This window comes from Fundulus heteroclitus, unplaced genomic scaffold (assembly GCF_011125445.2).
Source record: "Fundulus heteroclitus isolate FHET01 unplaced genomic scaffold, MU-UCD_Fhet_4.1 scaffold_70, whole genome shotgun sequence".
In the NCBI taxonomy this organism is placed as follows: domain Eukaryota; kingdom Metazoa; phylum Chordata; class Actinopteri; order Cyprinodontiformes; family Fundulidae; genus Fundulus; species Fundulus heteroclitus.
Window position 1 is genome coordinate 1283526 of NW_023397143.1, and position 20642 is coordinate 1304167.

The following is a 20642-nucleotide window of genomic DNA, read 5'->3' on the forward strand; positions in this document are numbered from 1 at the left end:
ATACTCTCGTGTTGTGTAACATTCTAACCTTTATTATGAACTCACCAGCTACTACAGAACATAGCCAGGACTTGTGTTAAATTTACATGTCGTGGGTCAACACTGAAGCTCTTGCTATTTGGACTGATGTGGCGATAAAAGCCGTTGCCCGCTGCTGCTTTAAACAATCTGAATCTTTCACAACTTCAGCTTCATCCTCCAGAACGGTTCGACTGCAGAACGGCACGAATCAACTCACGCTGGGACAAAACTAAAAATACATTCGCTTTATTTGGGTCATTATCGTACACGAGGACCAGGCTCGCTTTAACTCGCTGGCAGCAAAAATAAATCAACTACGTTAATTATATTACAGATGTATCGACAGCACATACAGGTTAAATTAATACCTAATGTTTTATACAGCCACACCTCACTTTTAAGAAGTGGGATGTGTATAAATTACACTGAGGCAAGCATGATGCACTCATAATTCAATGAGAGCAAAGATTTTACTGGATGACTTGCGTGTAGCTCTAATAAAAATAAGCGTAGCTATTACAACTTGAAAGTATTATTATTTTTTTAAATATTTACAAGAGAAGAAGCAGTATTTACATTTGGTAACACAAAGCCATGTCGCATGTTGTCTGAAACCGCTTTGTGTCCCAGGAGTCAAACTCGTCACTGCAGCACCACAGTCCGGGGTTCAGGCCCTGGACCTTAGGTTCTGGATGCAGTTTTCATGTTCTTCGCTTTCTTTGGTGACGTGTGGATTTCTTCATGTAAATGGTGGCATAAAGTTCTTCTTTTCATCCTTGGGATGATGCTCCTGGGCTCCCGCCTCCATGTCCAGTATACAGGCGTATTTTTAAAGCCATGTTTAAGTTCTTGCTCTTGTCGAGGAGGAGCATTCCAGTCCAAACAGATTGAAACAATTGGTAAAATACAAAAGAATTTGAATCCCATTTTTTTTTTTTTATCTTGAACCACCTAAACATTTTTTTTTTATATCTACTGAATTTAGAAAATGTTTTCTAGGCTATTTTCTCTCTCAAAACACATACACCCAAACAGACTCAGTATGTACATTATGAAGGCATCACAGATAAGCAGCTACGGAGTTTACTTATTGCACACTTGCACACATCTATTGCCCATGATTACCAGATGGCAAGTTGCCTCACTAATTGTATCACATTGTATGTATAGATCTCTGCTGTCAAGGTAAACAAACTCTCATTTGTAAATAGTGACTGGAAAGAGTGAAAATAGAAAAGAAAAATAGCTGGAAAGTACCAAGATGTAGTCAAATTTCTACGTGACCTTTTTACAGTCTAGATTTGCTCATAAAAATATAACAGAACTACAATTTTTCTTGTGTGTATTACAATAGATACGGTACAGGTGTACCATTTGCTATGCAAAGTATTTACAATGACTGTCTTGTGACACCTGCTGGAACGAAACGACACATACAAACGCTTATCTGCACATAGGAGACAAGACTCAGGACAGGAGCACTGTAATATAAGTAGGACACTAAAGGTAATCCTGAAGAAGAAAAAAAAAAGCAATCCGGAAAAAAGATAATTCTGAAATGGAAAAAAAAAAATACATTTAATCATTTAAATACAACAACATTTGATTCAATACCCCAGTGATGCCCTAATAATGAGTGCCTTTCCCCTTTATTGAAGTTCAGAGATCTCAGCTCTTGTTTATCTTTTTCTGATTGAAACTAATTAAAAAAAAAAAAAAAGTACTTTAGGGCTTTGCAAACTTATCCAAGTCCCCTGTAACAGTTTTGACTCGCCAATCAGTCTGATATGTTCACTATAGTTTTTCAGAATGAATTTCCTATTTCTTTACTGTCTCTTAGCAGACGGAGCAGGTCTTGGAGCCTCCACCACCCGCGTTGTTTGCAGCTGCTGTGTGACAAAGTAGAAATAAAAAAAAGAGAAGAGTCAATTTATGTAAGTCTGGACCATTCTTGTAGTAAAGAATATACAAGTAGTTACAATAGTCTCTACAGCCAATGTGTTGATTATCAAAGCACGGTGCACATCTTTTCAAACATTTGTCATAGAGTCACTAGCAGGAGCTCAGTGGGTTGCAGCACGATAGGATGCCACCTGCGCAATAAGTCCATTCGTGAAATTTCCTTGTTACTAGATATTCCACAGTGCAAGTTGTTGCAGAGTCAAAAGCTGCAGACCTCCAAGTGCAATGCAAAGTGTTGGATACCGGAGTGTAAAAGACACCACCGGTGGACTAGAGCAATGGAAAAATGTTCTCTATAGTGATGAATGATGTCTCTATCTCTAAGTCTTGATTTGGGAGCTGCCAGAATGAGAACAACACCATCCTGACTGCATTGTTTCAACAGATTCCTGATCTGAATGCGATATGCCTTTGGGATGAGACTGTGGAAAGCGTGAACGCTCTTGTCCAGCATCAGTGTCTGACTTCTTAGATACACTTGTGGAAGAATGGTGAAAAATCACCGTAAACACACTCCCAAATCATGTGGAAAGCCCTCCCCCATCTTATCTGACACTGAACTAGTAACTCCTCAGTGTTTCAGGCAATAACATCAGTTTAAAATGTGAGTTAAATGTCAAAATGGGCGAGACAAAATATTAGCAATGGTTTTGCAGAATCATTATACCTTTTGCTGCCTTAGCAGCCTCTTTTGCGGCGTTCTCTTCCTCTATGGCTTTCAGTGTAGCCTCATACTCCTCCTTTTTTGCGTTCCATTCTTTCCTGTTGTTAAGTATGCCATCCAACATGGGCTGGATTTGAGGGTGGAAGCGAGAAAACTCCTGGGAAGATAAAAGACAGAAAAGAAAAAGAACGATGAAAAGAGTTAAAGTGAAACAAATTCAAGATGGTGGGTTTTGGTCAAACAAAAATTGTTCTACAACACATCGACGACGTTTCTAATATAGCATGTACAATTGTTAGCAATACCTTGTAGACAAAGGTGCAGACAAAGTCGATGAAACCACACTGTAGCTTTGGAAGGTCTGCTGATTTGTTCCTATCCATCATGGGCTGGTGGAAAACAAAGAATCCAATCATTGTTAGTGACCACTCACTCATTGATCTACAGGATTTTTAAAAAAAAACATTATTTTTAGAGTATATATTGAAGTGTTAACTTTCAATGTCTATTTTTTATTAGATTCCAGATTTGACCCACATTTTACCAATTTTCAATAAGTAAATATGGGTACAAATCCTTAAAATAAATGCATTAATTAATCCTCAGACCTCATTATTTTGACAGAAACAACCATTAATCTTAGTAGATTTATACGAAGGCGGGTGCTACATAAAAAAAAAATGCAGTTATTTTTTATATGTCATGCTTCCGGCTCTAAAAAAATCCAAGAACCTAAAGGTATGTTAAGCCTTTATAAATTCATATTTTACATATTTTAATTGGAGCTGTTAATTGGTAATTCAAAACTTCCTCATTTCCTGGGCTTTAAACAGGTGACACAAATTCCTATTTATCTGGGCAACAACCATTTATGTGGTGCTGGTGATGCTGAAAAGTGTTTGCGGGCAACCCTCAAAAAACTCACAATAGGTTGCTGTTCCAGCACTGTCCTCTCCAAATCACCCTGCTCCCAAAACTCCGCCGCCACCAACAAGGCAACCTGACAATTACACACACAGTTATATGCGGGCAACCAGTTTTCCTCTTCGCTTTGATGTTTCTTTTCACCACTCTCACCTTGCTCTGCACTTCCCAGGGCTTTGTGATGGCAGACAAGTCACATGCTGTCATCATCATGGCCCTGAAATGACAACAATTATCCAGGTTAGAAAAGCAGTGCATAGGAAGACGGGGCGTGCTTATTTCACTCACATGACGATCTCTTTTCTGGTTGTTTCCAGAGACATGAAATCCACCCATTTCTTTTCGTCTTCGTACGTTTTTGAAAGGTCCACGATCTTTTGGAACATTGTTCTCTTCCTGCGACAGTAGAAGAAGAATTCATTTATTGGATTTAACACGAGAGAAACGCACGCGGGCACGTTTTTTTGGGGCCAAAAAGTGAGAGACGGCACTAACTTGAAATAAAGAGCCAGGTCGGTGGCGATGATGGCAATGTCTGTCAGGTGAATCACATGATCTACCTGCCGCCTGTTCAGGTTCTGGTAGATGTTCAGCGACTGCAGGCGACATGCAAAGTTAGGTAGGCGAATTCAAAGGCTGCAAGACATGCTGCCTTACATGTTGGGTTTAAAAAGCCTAGTTTCGCCCACTTCTTTACCTCGTCGGCGAGGAGAAACTTTCCAAACTCCAGATGGTGTCGTTCCATGATGGAGGAGCCGTGTAACTTGGCCAGAGGGTTGCCAGATCTGTTGGATTAGATACGAAAAATCCTTAAATATCTGCCAGTATTTGTCCATCTGAACATACAACAGGATAGGAGAAAATATTATTTTTAATGGGGTCTTGGCTCAAAATAAAAGTCCTTTAAAAGCCTAATTCAGTATATTGTACAGTATGCAGCCACCAGTGTAACAATGAATGCTAAATTAACACCTAGAAGCTTCGTTTTCTTTCTTAGTTTCTGTTCGAGCTTAAAGTTTATCGAATCACAGCATGTCGATATGACCAACATCCCAGTTGAATAGGACTAAATTGTTTTTTATGATTATTAAGGGCCTTGCGTTCAAGTGGCTGAGATTATAAAACGAAGTGAACAGAGTTGCGAGGACATTAAGATGATGGAAAAATAAAGGAAACAAGAGGAGAAAGTGTGGATTAATCGCAGCCAATGTCATCACTGTATTGCTCGACATTAACAACACAATTGCTTGTCTATTATATTGAAAAAAGGTTCTAATTGTGCCCATCATGCCAAAGGGAAATTAAAGGTTGTGGTAAGTTTCATTGTTTTAATTGTTTCTGTCATTGTAAATGAAAACGTCTGTGGACGCAATGTCGTCTTGCTCAAAACCCACATTTATTGTCAGGACCTTAGTCGTTTGTAATTATTGTCTATCTTTACATTCAGTTTTAGACATACGTGTTTGCATCCTAGAAGTGTTAACACTATCTCCATAGTTTTTTTTTACTATTATTATTATCTGCTGTTTAAGTACAATTTGTTGGCCTTCAGTTTTGTCATATAATTTTAATAATTTGCTGTTATTCTTTTTCTCTTTCAACTCAATAAACACAGATGAGTGAGCAAATTTACCACTAGGCTGTTTAGATGCTCAACAAGATATACGTAGATGCAATTCTGGTATGTCATTTAATGTAGTAAACCAGGATTATAGTGCAGTTTTGTGATAATTCACACTACCATACAAGAAAGTGTAGTTTACCTAAGGCAAAAGCAAGACTTATGAATGTCCAATTAGTTTATATTAGTAGCTCAAGTGTTACATTGTTGTAAAATTCAAACCATGTTATGGTTTAATAAGGAATTACGATCCAGTTTCGTTGTATGCACAAGCAATTTAATACAGGTTTGTCCAAAATTACCATGCCAACAGTAGTTTGCAGGATTCATTGCAGTTTACAGTAGCTTTTACCTTTTTATGCAAGGTATTGTGCTTAAGTGGGTCAAAAAGATGATCTGTAAGGTTGTCGTCACTTACTTGACTTGGTACAAGTTGTTGGTTCCCCTGTGGTCAATATCATGCAGAAACCCAGCAGTAATCATAGCCATAACCTCTAGGTCTGTGTAGTATCGCTTCAGATGTCCTGTCTGAGCACAGAAGGACAAAAATATTAACAAATATTACAGATATTAACGTTTTCAAGATTAGACTGTGATCAAACTGCTTTTTTTCATGTGCCCTGTCTGGCAGTGTAGCATTAAGAATTGCCGCCCAACAGCTTTATTACATATTATTTTGGGACTTCACGATCAATGGACACAAAAACGGAAAGGTAAACGAGAAAGGAAGGAAGAGGAAAAAGATGAGACAACATGCTAAAAGGTAGAAAAAGTGACAAAAATGGAGTAGAGGAATAAGAAAGTACAAGATAATACGACTAAACTGCTTTATATTTGTGGTTTTCATCTGCTTTTTTGTTTTTTGCAAATATAGTCAAATAAAAAAAATAATCTGATACCGTTAACAATGTGAACATGGTCTGTCCCACGTTGAAGCCGTGACGCCAGTTGTGATAGGTGATCTTTCTGTAGCCTTTACTGACTGAGTACATGAAACGGACCAGCACCTTAGAGGAAAGCAAAGAGTTAATATCTCAAACTGGACACACTATTAACAATATGTATGATTTATGTACGCTATACAGCTATGTTACTTCTTGAGGGATCTGGAACTTCTTCACTACACCGACTTCGTAGTACATCTGGATCCCACACTTCACCAGCTCCAGCTCTGTGCAATTAAAATCCGAGAAGCGGAACTCGTAGATCTCAAACTTCTTGATAAGAGGCGGCAGTTCTTTTTTCTAAAAGGATCACACCAGAAAATAAAAGCTGAGTGAGGATTAAAAAAAAAAAAAAAAAAAACAAGAAAAAAGGCATAAACGGTATTTTGGATGAAATAATTTTTTCTTTTGCCTGTATAATTTCTGTTCTAAATAGAAGAGACTTGTGCTTGGGCAACAAACCACACAAGCTGAAGCGTTACCAGAATGTCAAGAAGATCCTCTTCTTCACACTCACAGGGTTCACAGTTGTGCAACTCTCTTGTGTTCTAGAAAAAGTGACATTGTATACATAAACCACTCAAAACTTAAGCACAAAATTAGGGAACATATTTACATGAAATACACAATAAAAGATATTGTTACTTTTCTACAAGGGTGATACTTTTTGTGCAGCTTTTTTGAAGAGTTTGCAATGAATCCATTAATATTTATTCTAACTTAACATATGCCTCATTTATACTAATTATTATTAATTAATCACACTGATTAATGAATTACCCTAAACCTTTAATCTGTCTTGGGCTGTTTGTTGTGTGCACTTTGACTTCTATTGCAAACTTGCTCTCAATCCCTAAATGCTGCTTACAAGAAAAGTTTTTATTTCTGCGTCTTTTACAGGGGAAACGGCAAACCCTATTGTGAAAATGAAAAGCTAAGAACTTTAAACAATAAGCTGCAGACTATGAATATTTTACAGCACCTTTGGGCCACTTAACTGATTTAATTCACTCCAAGCTGTGTCCCTATAACCTCTACACCACATCTGTACGCAGGAGGAGTGGGGAACAAGAGCTTGTTAATAGAGCAGGGTTTTCTTTAGCTGCCACTTTTTAAGGGTGGTTGTGATTGTTTATATCTGTGACTTAGATGACAAAACTGGCAAAGCATCTTGACTTTTACAGGAGTTTAAACTGTGACAATGGAGATATGTTGCAGGAAAAAAATCAACTATAGCACCCTCAACAAAGTTCCATCATGGACATTCAGCGCAATACAAAAGGTGTCTTTCTACCAAGACCGTTTCCTGGGATCTATTTTTTTTTATGTGACCTGATTTATTCCTGAAGTACAAATGCCCATTTGAACACAGATTGTTACTTTAAAAAATAAAAAGAACCACTGACCAGGACATTCTGAATCTCATCGTTTCGACATTTGACGTGGTAGAGCACCATGTCTTGAGCGATGTCCTTTCGGTTCTCCATCCTGTTCATCTTGTCGTACGTGTCTGTGTTCAGAACTGACCATCCCAGGAACTGAGTCAAAGCCTAAGAATCAGAGAAATGTACATCAAAATCCTGTTTGTCAATTTTTACATTCAGAAATTCACTAAAATTGTTTGGTATACTGAAAAAAATGGACAGATTAGCCATACCTCCATGAGATTTTCATCATGATCATCAAAAGGCTTCCCATCCTTCCTGTTGTAAAAAGTCGCCACCCCGACTATTTCTTCTTTCTTGTTGACAATCGGAAGCGAGAGAACATTTTTTATGGTCCAGCCACTGCTGTCCAGCGGCTCTGTCTGGGATAACAAGAAAACACAATCTGCACTGTGAGTGTCCGTATGACGTCTCAACTTTGCTTGATTTGGTTACATGTGTTTTTTTTCAGACAGCAATAGCAGCTGAGGAACATAAATGAGCAGAAATGAAGTGCATTGTAATATACAGTATTTAGACATCAAAACAGTGCAGAAAGAAGAGTTGGTTTAACACAGTCACATTTTTCTAAAATCCCTTTAACACAGATGGCAACACTTGGCTTTTTAACGAAACAAGAAGAAGAAAACAGCATCCCAAGTGATATGATGCTGAAGATAAACAGTAATTTGGTACAGATCAAACATCATTTCTTTCTTTTAAACCTGGTGTTGTGTAGTCGAAAAAAAAGGAAATGCATGTAGTGAACAAGACTTTATTCCCCATTACATTTATTCCACGTGCGTCTATCCTAATAAAAGTAGAAAAAGGACTGAAGAAAGAAATAGAAATAGAAATTTGCCTTGACTGAGTTGAAATTCTACACCATTTTTATTAACTTCAGAACACAGGTAGGAAGAAAACTAGTGTATGGTTTGAAAATGTTTAGCATAGAGCAGGGTTGTGTTAAATCATGGAATTATATGGCTTGCAATTTTAATAAATGTTAATATTAATGGTGGTTGATCATAGTAATTTAAAACAGTATAAATTCCTGGAGCTGTCTTCTGTACTGTTCTGTATGAACCTATTTAGAGTTTTTCTTCTGTATTACCACACACTTTCCCAGCATGAGTAACATATGAGGTTATTAGGGAGTATTACATCATATTTATAAAACTGCAACATCTGACTCCCCAAAATGATGATTAAATGCACCTTTTCACTTTGAACATCATTCATCATTAGTCTGGCCTCATCTTTATTTTGTCTCTCACTATGTTTTTATTTATTTTTGTTTTTTTGCCAAGCTATTTCTTTAGAAACCATCTGTTACTTTCCCAATGTGTGACGTATTCTTATCAGCAAATGAAGTTCATTTTTCATTTGTGTCTGGAATAAAACTGTGATGATCCAGCACAGAACTTTGCAGCACGCAACAATTAAAGTTGATTGAATCAGTATTGTATTTACTCTGATAACTCTATTAAAGCAATCCATGGTCTGTAGACTGAAAGGCTTTTTTTAAAGTTACAAAAGCAAGACAATTATCCAAAACCTTAATCCATTACATTTGCTGCATCTTCAACTAGTTGCATTATTGGCATTGGTGTTGTTCCATCCATCCATCCATCCATCCATCCATACATACATACATACATCCATCCATCCATCCATACATACATACATACATACATACATACATACATACATACATACATACATACATACATACATACATACATACAGACAGACATAGGTGGACACCTAGAGGCGTTTAAAGTCCCTCACCTGGAAGTGAAATGTCTCATCAGCGGCTGCATTCATGATGTTACAAATCTGAAAAGCAAAACAGAGCAGATTAATTAATTTGACTTTAAACAATGCAGCAGCTTGTGGGAGTTACTGTAAAGGAAACTCACAAATCCACTCTCAGCAACATAAGTGGGAAGGCCGCTGGCCAAGGCCCAGTGGTCTGCAGGTGGGGTACTTTGTGACAAATTGAACAAGAGACAAGTCAGCAGACACGACTATGATTTATTTCCATTCTGTGATAGCTAATTTAGTACTTTTCAAGCTGCTGTGAACAGATTTAACAAATGGCCAGACAATACGACAGGGAATTGTTGTTCTTACGGTATTACTTTGATGTCTTCCTTTCCGTGCAAGATGTAGTCAATCACCTTGTAGAAAATTACCTCCTAGAGGATGAATTAAACGAATTAGAGGTAGAGACCAAAGCAAGAAATATACAGTGGCACAATATAAACCCTTTTTACTGATTAGAGGAGTGATGACGAAATGGGAAAAGCAAAAACATAAAATAAACACGCACCCTGCCATCAGGAGTTACAGGGCCGCTGTAAGGTGGCTGCTCTCCCATCAACACAGGCCAGATATCAAAGAACTCCTAAAAGGATGAGGGTGCTGGTCAGTAACTTCATGGTAAAAAAAATAAAAGATGAAAGTGACTTTGGCCAGAAAATAAAGACGGACACCAAACCTTTTCCTTTGTCATGTCCAATAAACCCACAGAATAACGGTCACAGTTGAGGTAGGCCCGCACAGTGTACAAGGCTTTGTGAAACTGTCGCTCGATGTCCGTCAGCTCCTCAAACACCTTGTTGGCCGACCACAGCAGCAACTGTGAGGAACATAAACAGGCACACACTTATCATCTCGCCGAGTTTAAATGCAACAGCGCGACATAGAAACGGCAAACTTTTGTTAAGACTTTAGCCGTCACCTGTCCTTTACGTGTCTCGCAGTTGTGGAGGTAACTTAGGTGAAAGATCTTAAGGTTCAGAGAAGCAATTTTCAGGTACTTCAAGAAGAGCTGTGAACACAAACAGGAACATTACATGTAACATTTGCAAAACAATCCCATACTTTTATCACATTGCAACCACAAAACTTCTTGCGACATACTGGGATTTTATGTAGTGAAACAATAAGTTGCATGTAATTGTGAAGTTAAAGTGATTCATTCCTCTATTAAGGGCCCCAGAAAGGGGAGCTGGCCCACATTTCCATCTATCAATGGATGAAAAGCCACGTACACCCTGAACAGGTTGCTGGTCTATCACAGGGACAAACGGGACAAGCTCCCGTGCTCCAACACAGTCACATGAAGAACCTGGAGTACCCAGAGAGAACCCACACATGCACATAGAGAACATGCAAGCTGAATGCAGAACAGAAACAATCAGGATTTGACTTGCTGGGACGCAACATTGCTAAAAAAGAAGAAGTTTTGTAGCCAAAAATTAGAAAAGTGAGCAATGCCTTTTTTTCCCATTCTCTTTAAGTCAGTACTTTGCAGTCTCTGGGTGATGATGGTGTTTAATTGTGGAGTTTACCTCAGTGTTCAGCACCATCACCCCCTACAGACTGCTGAACAAAGTGAGGGAGTGCCACACTCAACCTGGGTGTGGATCCACACCTTCACGCCGCAGCCATAGGGTCAGACTGGGTCAACATACATCGTCGACCTGCTGCCTCACCACCGTCTCTCCACAGGGTTGTGTGCTGAGCCCCCTGCTCTACGCCTTCTACACCAGAAGCGTTTAATGCTGTCTCCTCAAGGTCCGGTGTCCTGCAACTTTAGATGTGTCCCTGGTCCGACACACCTGAGTGTTGAAGCAGAGACCCATATTAAAGTTGCAGGACACCAGACCCCAAGGACATTCCGGTAGATGATAATTGGTTTTAGGAAAAGGAGAACGTACATTTCTGAACTGATCATAAAACAGGGACTGTCTGGAGCGGCTGACCTCTACTTCCTGGGAGTCCACAGAACCTGACCTAGAGCATGAACACCATTGAGCTGCTGGAGAAGGCCCAGCGCAGACTGCACTTCCTGATGGTGCTTAAAAAGTAACACCCACAGAGGGTCTGCAGGGGTCCTTTTATCTCTGTGCTCTACTGCTTCTATGTATTGAACATATGCTGCACAGTGGCTCAGAGGAAAGCATTAAAGCGGCCCCAGAAGATTCAGAGACGCCCTCTATTCACCCCTGAAGATCTACACGGTTTCCTCTATCTCCAAAAATGTCATAACATCATAAAGGACACATCTCACCCACATCACGCTCTGTTTGAACCGTTAGCGTCAGGCGGACGCTACAGATCAATTAAAGCAAGGAGAAGAAGATTCAACGGTTTCCATCCAGCAGCGAAAATAGCTGAACACAGAATGTAAAGGAAGATGCGACAATAGGAACTGTGCAATAAGCATTAGTGTGTGTACGTGTGTTTTTATTTCTTGTTTTGTCAAACTGCTTCTAGTTTTCCTTTTTTTATAGAGCTTCTTTATTTCTCTATGCACAGACCAGATTGAATTTTTTCTATTGCGTTGTACCTATGACAATGACAATAAAAATGTCATGTTCTATTCTATCTTAACCCCTTCTTGCTACCAAGCAGCTAAAAGTCCTTTGGGTCTCTAACAAAGACGAAACCCTTTGCCCATTTTTTCTTTTGACATTAGCCCGGTCGATTCAAAAGAGAGCGTGTCTTGGTGAATTTGTGAATTTGTAGTTTTCCTTTACTCTTTCCATGTTTGGATGTTGGACTGAACACTGCTGTCAGATGTTCAAAACTTATATTATAGATAGATATAGATATTATTTTAAATCCTACCCCTGATTTAAACTTTATTCCTGACCTTTCTGCTGTGTTTCTTTGTCTTTGCGATGCTGTTTGTTTGTTCTCTATTGTTCTCAAACAAACCTCTGAGTCTTTCAGAGAACAGCTGGGATTAAACTGAGATTAAGAAACTCAAATATGGATTCTATTTATTAACATGCGTCTTCTGAAGGCAGTTGACTGAACCAGATGTCATTCAGAGTAAAGTGCGTTGAATGCAAATGCACTTTTCAGAATATATTGGCAAACAGAATTTCAAAACATGTGGTTTTTCTTCCACTTCACAATGATTTATTACTTTGTGTTGTCTTTCACTTAAAATCACAATAAAATACATTAAAGTGCATGGTTGTAACATCAGAAAATGTGAACATCTTTTGATTGTGGCCTGTTATTGAGTAATTCTTAATTCATTGTTTTTATCATTTACTCCAATATCCATTTTACAGATTCAGTTTTTCATGTGGCCAACATATATCTTGAAATTAATCCAAATTATGTTTTGAATATTGCCTGATATGAGATAATTATTTCCTTAATTTATGTACAAGACCAGTTTATTCATTATGTTCTCATTTACTCCAGTGTCCATCTCACAGATTTAGTTTTGTATATGACTGATACAAATCCTGAAATTAAACTTGAAATGAAATAATGTCCATCATTGAAACAAACGTATAACATAAAGATGAAGATAATTTGGGACTGACTTTTAAAAACAAATAAAACATTTAATTAGTCTCTGACATCTATCTTTGTGCATAAATAAATAAAATAAAATAGAGAGTTTAAATTCATAAATTGGCCAAACCTGGCATGAATCCCAACCTCTGTGACTGACTTTCTGACCAGACTGTCATCCTCTACACTCTGTTCACTCACAACTGCGCCGCCTCCTACAAGGACGAGATATTCCTGAAGTTTGCAGATGACTCTGCAGTGATGGGACGTATTACTAGAGGAGATGAAACTGCCTAAAGGAGAGAGGTGGCTAGTCTGGTGTCCTGCTGCCAGAACATCAACCCCACCCTCAAGAAGAGAGTTTCCGATGAGCCCCAGGAGCTTGAGGTCGAGCAGTTTCTAGTTTCTATGTGTCCACATCAGCGAGGACATCACATAGACACCCTGCAACTGGTTAAGAAGGCTCAGCAGTGGCTTTACTTTCTGAGGACACTGAGAAAGTTTGGGATGTCTCCGGAGATCCTCAGAAACCTCTACAGCTGCATCGTTGAGAACATCTGGACCAGCAGCAGAGCCGCAGAGTCCGGTTTAGCAGCAATACTGCAGTGAACCGCAAACGCCTGCAGAAAGCGGTTCAGCCAGCGGAGAAGATCAGCAGGACTTCACTGCCCTCTCTGCAGAGCGTCTGCCCCTCCAGAGTCTGCCACCATCCTGAAGATGCTCACCCACCCTCAGCATGGATCTACACACCTTCCCCCACAGGGCGAAAGTACAAAAGAATGAAATACAGAACCTCCAGCGTAAATAACTCCTTCTTCCTCTCTGCCATCAGGCTTCTAAACTCCTGACAATTCTCTGTAATCATGAATCATAAATATGACTAATAATCTAACTACTGTTTTACTTTGCGCAGTCCTCTGCTCAATGCACACAGCTAATTTAGAACATTTGTACAAACATTTGTCCATTTTTGTATATTTGTATATTGCTGCTGTGTCATCTGTTTTTCTGTCAGTTCTTTTCTCTAGAGGATTTTTTTTTTTGCTCCTCCTTGATACTATATATACTATTACTTCTCCTTTTTATTGGCACTAAGAGTGCACAGCAAAGGAAGAATGTCATGACACAGCGAAACATCTTTCTTAACTGTGAATACCACACGAAACATGTAAACAACACAGAATAGGATATAAAATGGCATGAAACATCTGATAAAATAGTGTGATAGATGGTGAAAGTTGTGGCGAGTGCTTGTAGGGCTAGACTGAAATAATTTAAGAGTTTGAAGGACCTGCAAATATCTCCACTTACCATTTACACTGCAAAAAGGCAACTTAAAGTAAGTAAAATCTTCCTGAAATGAATGCATTTATCCTGGATTTGAGCAGGTAAATAAGATTATCTGCCAATGAGTATGTTGACACCTATAATAAGATTAGATATTCTGCACTTAAAAAAAAGATAATGGAGATGAGCTGTTCTAATTTTAAGTGCAAAAATGTTATTCCAATGGCAGATCATTTAAATGCTTAAAATGAAGGACAAATACACTCATTTAAAGAAAAATCTAACTTACTTTTAGTTCTCTTTTTGCATTGTAGTAGGCTAAACCCCCAGCACTGATTATGGGGAGCACATTCTTCAAAGGGGAGCAGATTCTACATTTAAAGCTTTGGGTAAATAGAAAGTTTAAGCAACAAAGTACAGTTTAGACTTAACAGCAAGACTATAGTGTGCTATATTCCTTCTTAAAGAAGTTAAAATTATATTATACAGGTTTTTTTTATTTATTTTTTTTATTCTGCATCATGAACCCTGCACTAGGTCACTTTACCGCCCTGACTGCGATTGTAAGTCATCAGGTCTGCTGTGTGCATTGCCACCGGTGGATTCAGGACTCACATCTTCGTCCTGGGCTGTGAAATGTGGTCCTGTGGTCTTGTTCAGGGCCATGATCACTCCCACCAGGTCTTTGCCGTTGAGGATGGGTGCTGCCAGCACGTTCCTGGTCTCATATTCTGTGAGTTCATCGACGAACGAGCTGAAGTGCTGGCTCTGAAAAGTGCAGAACAGGTTCACAGACGCGGGTCAAATATTCATGTTTCATGTTGGTGAACTAAGATTGTAAGTAGATTATAAATTTGCTGAAAACTGATCATCTAAACTAATGTGTTTACACTTTAGGTGTTTTATTACAAAAATGTCATTGAATAGACCAAAACTGTTTTATGCATCGATGTCAGAATTGTTATCTCACATCTGATTGTTTTATAGAAACAGCTTCATTCAAACAGTGACAGACTTAGAGGGAAAAGAAAACGAGAGTTTTGCACATGCTGCATGAACGTTAGGCAAACTAGTTTTGATCTGTTTTAGATTCCTGCTGACAGCCGACTGAATGTCCGCGGCGTCTAATCCACGGCTACAGCAGAGGCTGATGGGATCTGAGTATAAATGGATTATGTCTGACAATGGGATTTACAACCACACTTTGTTCAGGTCCACAGCGGCTCTGAGAGGCTCCCTCCTCTCTAATATAACCTATAACCTGTAACCAACATGCCTTTCATCATCATAATGATTCAAGAAATGCAGGCTGACAAAGAGCATGACATAAATGTTTTCTGACTTGGTTGTACAAAAGGAATTTTGTTTTTACTCCACAGGCACAAGTCCAGATGTCAACCTTAGTTCAGAAGTACTTGAAATCTCAGGCATAATGGTAAGAAATACAGCTACTATTGAGCAGAAACCTTGTATCTTTAAAAGTTGAACTTTTCAGAAAATTAACAAAACACTGTTTGCTCTTCTTGGTATAAATTGATACTGTTTGACCAAAGTTTCACACAGTTTTTGATTGTTTTTACTGAAGTTCGCCAGTGCAACCTTAGACAGATGAAGGCCGACTAGAGTTGATTTTCACAACACAACAAAAAAGATAGAACACTAAAATGAAGATGAAAGGGGTTTCTGCTCAAAAGTGAAAATATATATTTAAAAAAAAATTAGAATATTTATATAGGTACACATTATTAATAGTGATTCAACAAAAAACTATAACAAAGACTATTTCACATGGACATATAAAAACAAATAGAGGGCATTTGGCATTGTTTGTTGCTTCAAAGCGTTATTTACATACTGAATTTGAGAATTGTGTTTGATATCAAAGAAATTAACTTCTTGATACTTCAAATATCTGTGTTATTTTCTTTTGAATTATCTTTAAATAATAGTTTAAGGCGTAGTGTTGGGTAGAAGAGCTGAAGACTGAAGCACGACACACGCTTGATCAGTAGCGCTCTGAGGTTGAATGTGGCCCACACACAGCTCAGCTTATCACCCACAATCCACCACAGAATAACAGAATAACTAACATCGTTATTAACTATTATTATTATAGTATAGTAATTATTATTATAATTATTATCCTGCCAAGTTCCTTTATTATCCTGCAAAGTTACTTTATTCTGAAATCCACTGCAATTCACTGAAATTCTCAAGCTGTATGCAAACGAAATTTCGTTCTGTACGCACTCTGTGCATACAAAATGACAATAAAGTTTGTCTAAGTCTAAGTCTAACTTCTATATTTCAATCCTACTTGATAATTTGTGAAATGAATAATTAAAACAATGTGTTTAGGTAAGTTAACTTACGTAACTGTTGACAGTACTGTAGAAATATTTGGATTTTCCCTTTTTTTGTTGTTGTGAACAACTACTAATGTTCGAGTGAATTTAAAAGCTTGCATTTGAAAAGCTTGACTACAAATATTAAGTTCTGGGATCTAATTTCTCTATGGGAATGTAAGACCTTTTTGGCGGACCCCTGGCGGCCTGCGGGGGACGTTAAGCAGCAGCTTAGTTTGCTTATGCCTTAGGCCGTGCGTCTCATCACTGTAAGCTCAAGAGTTAGTCTCGGTGATGCATCTTTTTGCTGTGACTCACAAACTGACGCCCAACCTTCCCCCGACGCCCCAGTTACCTCTTTGACATCTTTCACGTTGACACTCTTCTTGGTAAGGGCCACGTTGCCGACTATTCCCAAGTCCAGAGGGTAGACGATCTCAGAGTCCGGTGGAACCACACAGTCGTCCAGGACTGAATCCGCCGAGACGTTGAAGAGCCTCGTGGCGAGCTCTCCGATGCCGTTGCGCTGCCGGTACATGAAGAGGCTGCAGCGGTCGGAGTGAATGAGAGCTGCCAGCCTCTTCAGGATCTTGAAGACCACCTTCTCCATGTTGATGTTCTCTTGCATGTCTTTGATCAGGTCAAACATTATTCGGCTTTCCTCAACCTTTTGAAAGGAAAAGGGAAAGTAATTTTTTTTTATTTCATGATTCACAAAGATTGATCTGGTTTTATAGTAAATTATCCTCAAATATGAAACTTACCCGAGAAAGCTCCTCTAGCTTCCCAAAGTCAATCTCTTTCTCTGGGAGTCCCGATATCTTCGATATGGAAGAAGGGCTCAGTGATTTGGCAAAGTACTTCGTAGCAAAAGCAGGGTTGTCTTTGAGGAACTTCTCCACATCTTCTTTTTGCACACCCATTGTTTCTTATTTCTCTTAATTCTTCCAAATCTTCCTTATCCTCTCCCTTCTCAACTCCGCTCAATGGAGCTCCAACGCTGCTGTAATGGAGCGACCGCTTCTCCAACAGGAAACCACAGATAGCAAAGCAGAATTTTACACACCAAATACCCTTTTATCAGCTTTGACCCTCAGGAGAACGAGACAGATCTTACCCGGGTGATGCGCAAATTGGGGGAAATTGAAGTGAACACATTCAAATGCAGGTTAAAAAGAAAACGTTAATAATCCCCCTGTTAGTAAGGATGAGTGGACTTGCAAGAGGGAGAGCCCTGAGGAGCAGGCAGAGGGCTGAATCCCAGCAATCCCTCTGTCATCAGCAGATAGTGCTGAAGGTTAGCAGGGATCTGCCTATGCTAAACTCATCAGCTGATCATGTAGTAACAGATATGTGGGCCAAAGGACCCAGCCTTCACTCTGCACCAGTACATTCACATGAAAATCTGACTCCATGCTAGAAAGCTCCTGAGTCTGAATATTGTGATGGTTTTCATACACGTGAGCAACAGGATTGAAAATGTTTATTTCCTGAAACTGCCTTTTTATTCTTTTCAATGAGACCAACGCATTATAATATAGTCTTATTGATGCAGATGCATCAGTTGCAGTTAAAATGAACAGAAAGCACACACTTACACGATATAAATCACATTTTAGTTTAAACAGAGATGTATTTTGATATCTAAATCCTACACATTCAACATGATTCCTCTGTGAACCTGTTAAAGTCTATTAAAATAGCTTCCTCTGCATGATGCCATGATTTATGTTTGGACACATTGATTATCTGAGCACCCCAGAACTCTGTCTGTCTCTGCAAACACTCTTTATCGCAGTCTGACATAAGTAAAAATGGATGTCCTGCATCTCCAAAGGAAATCTAATCCTTTCATTCAGAGCTATGAGGACCTGTCTATAATAAGGCTGCATAAAGACCTTAAGGAAAAGGTCAGATAGATAATCTGCAGCTACTATAATAGAAAACGACAGGTGTGTGTGCATGTGGGTGTGAATGTTTGTGAGATGTTGTCCGGCTATCGCTCAAATCGTGAGCGTATGGGATTCTGGGCTATAGCATGATATTTGTTGGACTTATAATAAAAATCGCAGAGTTGAACGCATTGAGGTTCACATGGCTTTCAGTGTTCAGTGTTAAGTTATACGTAACACTCCTAAGCTATGGCATGTGGAGCATTAGCTTTATTTTTTAGAGGTTTTTTGGAAGGCATACTGGGAAAAACATTTTCTAACTTGCAGATTTCTACGATAGCATAAATAATAAAAACAAAATAATTACTTACTTATTAACACCTTACATTCAAGGAGCAAACATTGGACCAGGTTCTCACCACTATAAAGTTAGCCTCAAAGTTTTTGCAGAACGACCACAGTGATTTGCAAAAACACAAAACACACTTGTCTTTGTTAGACACAGAAGTATATCATAATGTATCTTCCTTACAATTCCAAAAGACTGATCCACTCTTGATCCAGTTGATTAAATACACACAGCAGGAGTGCAAACAGATGATTGTTTTATTGTAGACACAAAAATCAAGTTTGAGCACCAAAAAAAATGCAGCAGGCGAGTTCACCTGCTTTCAACCCAAACGGAAGCAGTCAGAGGAAGAAGAGTGACGGTGAGAGGGAGAATCCGTGGAGGAAGAGGTTGAGGAAGAGGAGGACCTGAAACAGGAGGAGAACGTCATCGAAGAAGAAGAGGACCAAATTTGTCAAATGTCAGCAGTACAAGGATGGATCCATCATTCGATAAGGTTCTGCCCATGTTGTCTTGCCGATGAGGATATTGCCTGTGATGTTCATATTTACCGTAATTTATATTATTCAGATTTTCTGTTTGTTTGTTTGTTTTCTTTTACTTTAAAGAACTTTTAGCCTGCACTGGTAGTACAGTATTTTTATCTGTCTATTTTCTGGGCTTACAGTGTTGGGACATGTTTGTTGTTATATGTTGACTGATTTTGGTTATATGAAGAGAAATAAATCATATTTCAATAGTATGCAGCATTGATTTTGTGTTGTGTTTGGTGAATTTGCCATGGTGTATATTTTCATTTTCTCTGAGTACTTAGCTTACAATAATCTAATCAGTGAGAGGTAGAATTGGTAAAAGTGTTTTAAGTTAATCACAGCAGTGTGTAACTGGTTCACCCAGAATTAAGCCTTATGAAATGTCTGTGTTACATATGGTAACATATTATGTTTTTGTTTTTATAAATGTGCATATAGTTTTTAAAAGTGTTTGATTTTGCACAGGATCTCAGGTGTTCTGCATATTGTGTGTGGTTGTGCCAATTGTGTTTAGTGTTTTAAAGTTCCAAGCCTTGTTTTCAAAATCGTGCATAAGCAATCGTGAAAAATAAATAAATAAATAAATGTGAGGTTTGCTAAAAAGTTAAAACGACTTTAATGGAAATCATGTGCTTTTGAAGAATAAAAATAATAATTATTCCTTCTAGGCACAGAACAATCCAGGGGGATCTAGTTTTAAAGGAAAGATGAATGTGTCAAAAAGCACCTCATGCCCGCTGCAAAGTATGGTGGATGGTGTGTAAGGCTTTGGGCCTGTTTCTCCACTAAAAGTAGCCTCACTTACTCTTTAAAATACCAGGAGGTTTAAAACGCAATTCTGAGGGCCTTTTAAAGTAAAGTCATTACTGGGTCTTTGTTGATCAAAGACCTATGACCGAGTGATTGCTGAAATGATTCACAAGATGTATAAAATCAACCTTCTCACATGCCCATCTCAATTTTCAAACCTAAATCTTATTAAAACCCTCGGGGTGAGCTGAGGAGAAGAGAGCAGAAGACAAAACCCAAGATTGACAAATCTAGGGTCAAATATTGAGAGCAAGGGTGCCGCTAATTGTGACATTTGTAACTGCATTAAAATTGTTTCTTAACATGGGATTTCTTCCCCTTATTGAGTAACTGTGGTAAAATTAACAATTCTGGATTCAGTGTGTGGAGTGCCAGATTTTGTTTCTGCCATAAAAGATGAAATATAAGATGAAAATGTCAGCATTTAACAATATTGTGCATGGAGAGCTAGGAAAATGTCCATTGTGTGTTCCAGCTAAAAAGAGAATGATTGGTTAATCTGCTGAACTCCTGAGCAGTGAGCAAAACAAATTACGTT

General features: G+C 38.6%; 1 protein-coding gene across 1 annotated transcript; it reads right to left on the reverse strand.

Annotated features, from left to right (window-relative positions):
* Positions 1-1776: 1776 nt before the first annotated feature.
* Positions 1777-17806, reverse strand: pde6b (phosphodiesterase 6B, cGMP-specific, rod, beta). Its single transcript, XM_012876428.3, has 24 exons — positions 17638-17806; positions 17285-17540; positions 16876-17187; positions 14791-14943; positions 10307-10396; positions 10064-10204; positions 9896-9970; positions 9697-9761; positions 9483-9549; positions 9352-9399; positions 7794-7943; positions 7543-7686; positions 6619-6684; positions 6287-6436; positions 6092-6199; positions 5611-5720; positions 4269-4356; positions 4067-4167; positions 3860-3967; positions 3725-3788; positions 3573-3647; positions 2953-3036; positions 2651-2804; positions 1777-1910 (listed from the first exon to the last, which is right to left on the reverse strand). Exons 2-24 carry the CDS (start codon positions 17441-17443, stop codon positions 1858-1860), a joined length of 2565 nt encoding a protein of 854 aa, XP_012731882.1. The 5' UTR covers positions 17444-17540; positions 17638-17806; the 3' UTR covers positions 1777-1857.
* Positions 17807-20642: the final 2836 nt, after the last annotated feature.

Excerpts from the sequence above, each read along its gene's own strand:
- pde6b (XM_012876428.3), bottom strand. The coding sequence starts at position 17,443 with ATGGGTGTGCAAAAAGAAGATGTGGAGAAGTTCCTCAAAGACAACCCT. Across the intron at positions 5,721-6,091 it reads CCATGTTCACATTGTTAACG|ACAGGACATCTGAAGCGATA; the intron begins GTATCAGATTAT and ends TTCTGTGCTCAG. Across the intron at positions 3,037-3,572 it reads TGCTGGAACAGCAACCTATT|CCCATGATGGATAGGAACAA; the intron begins GTGAGTTTTTTG and ends GTTTTCCACCAG.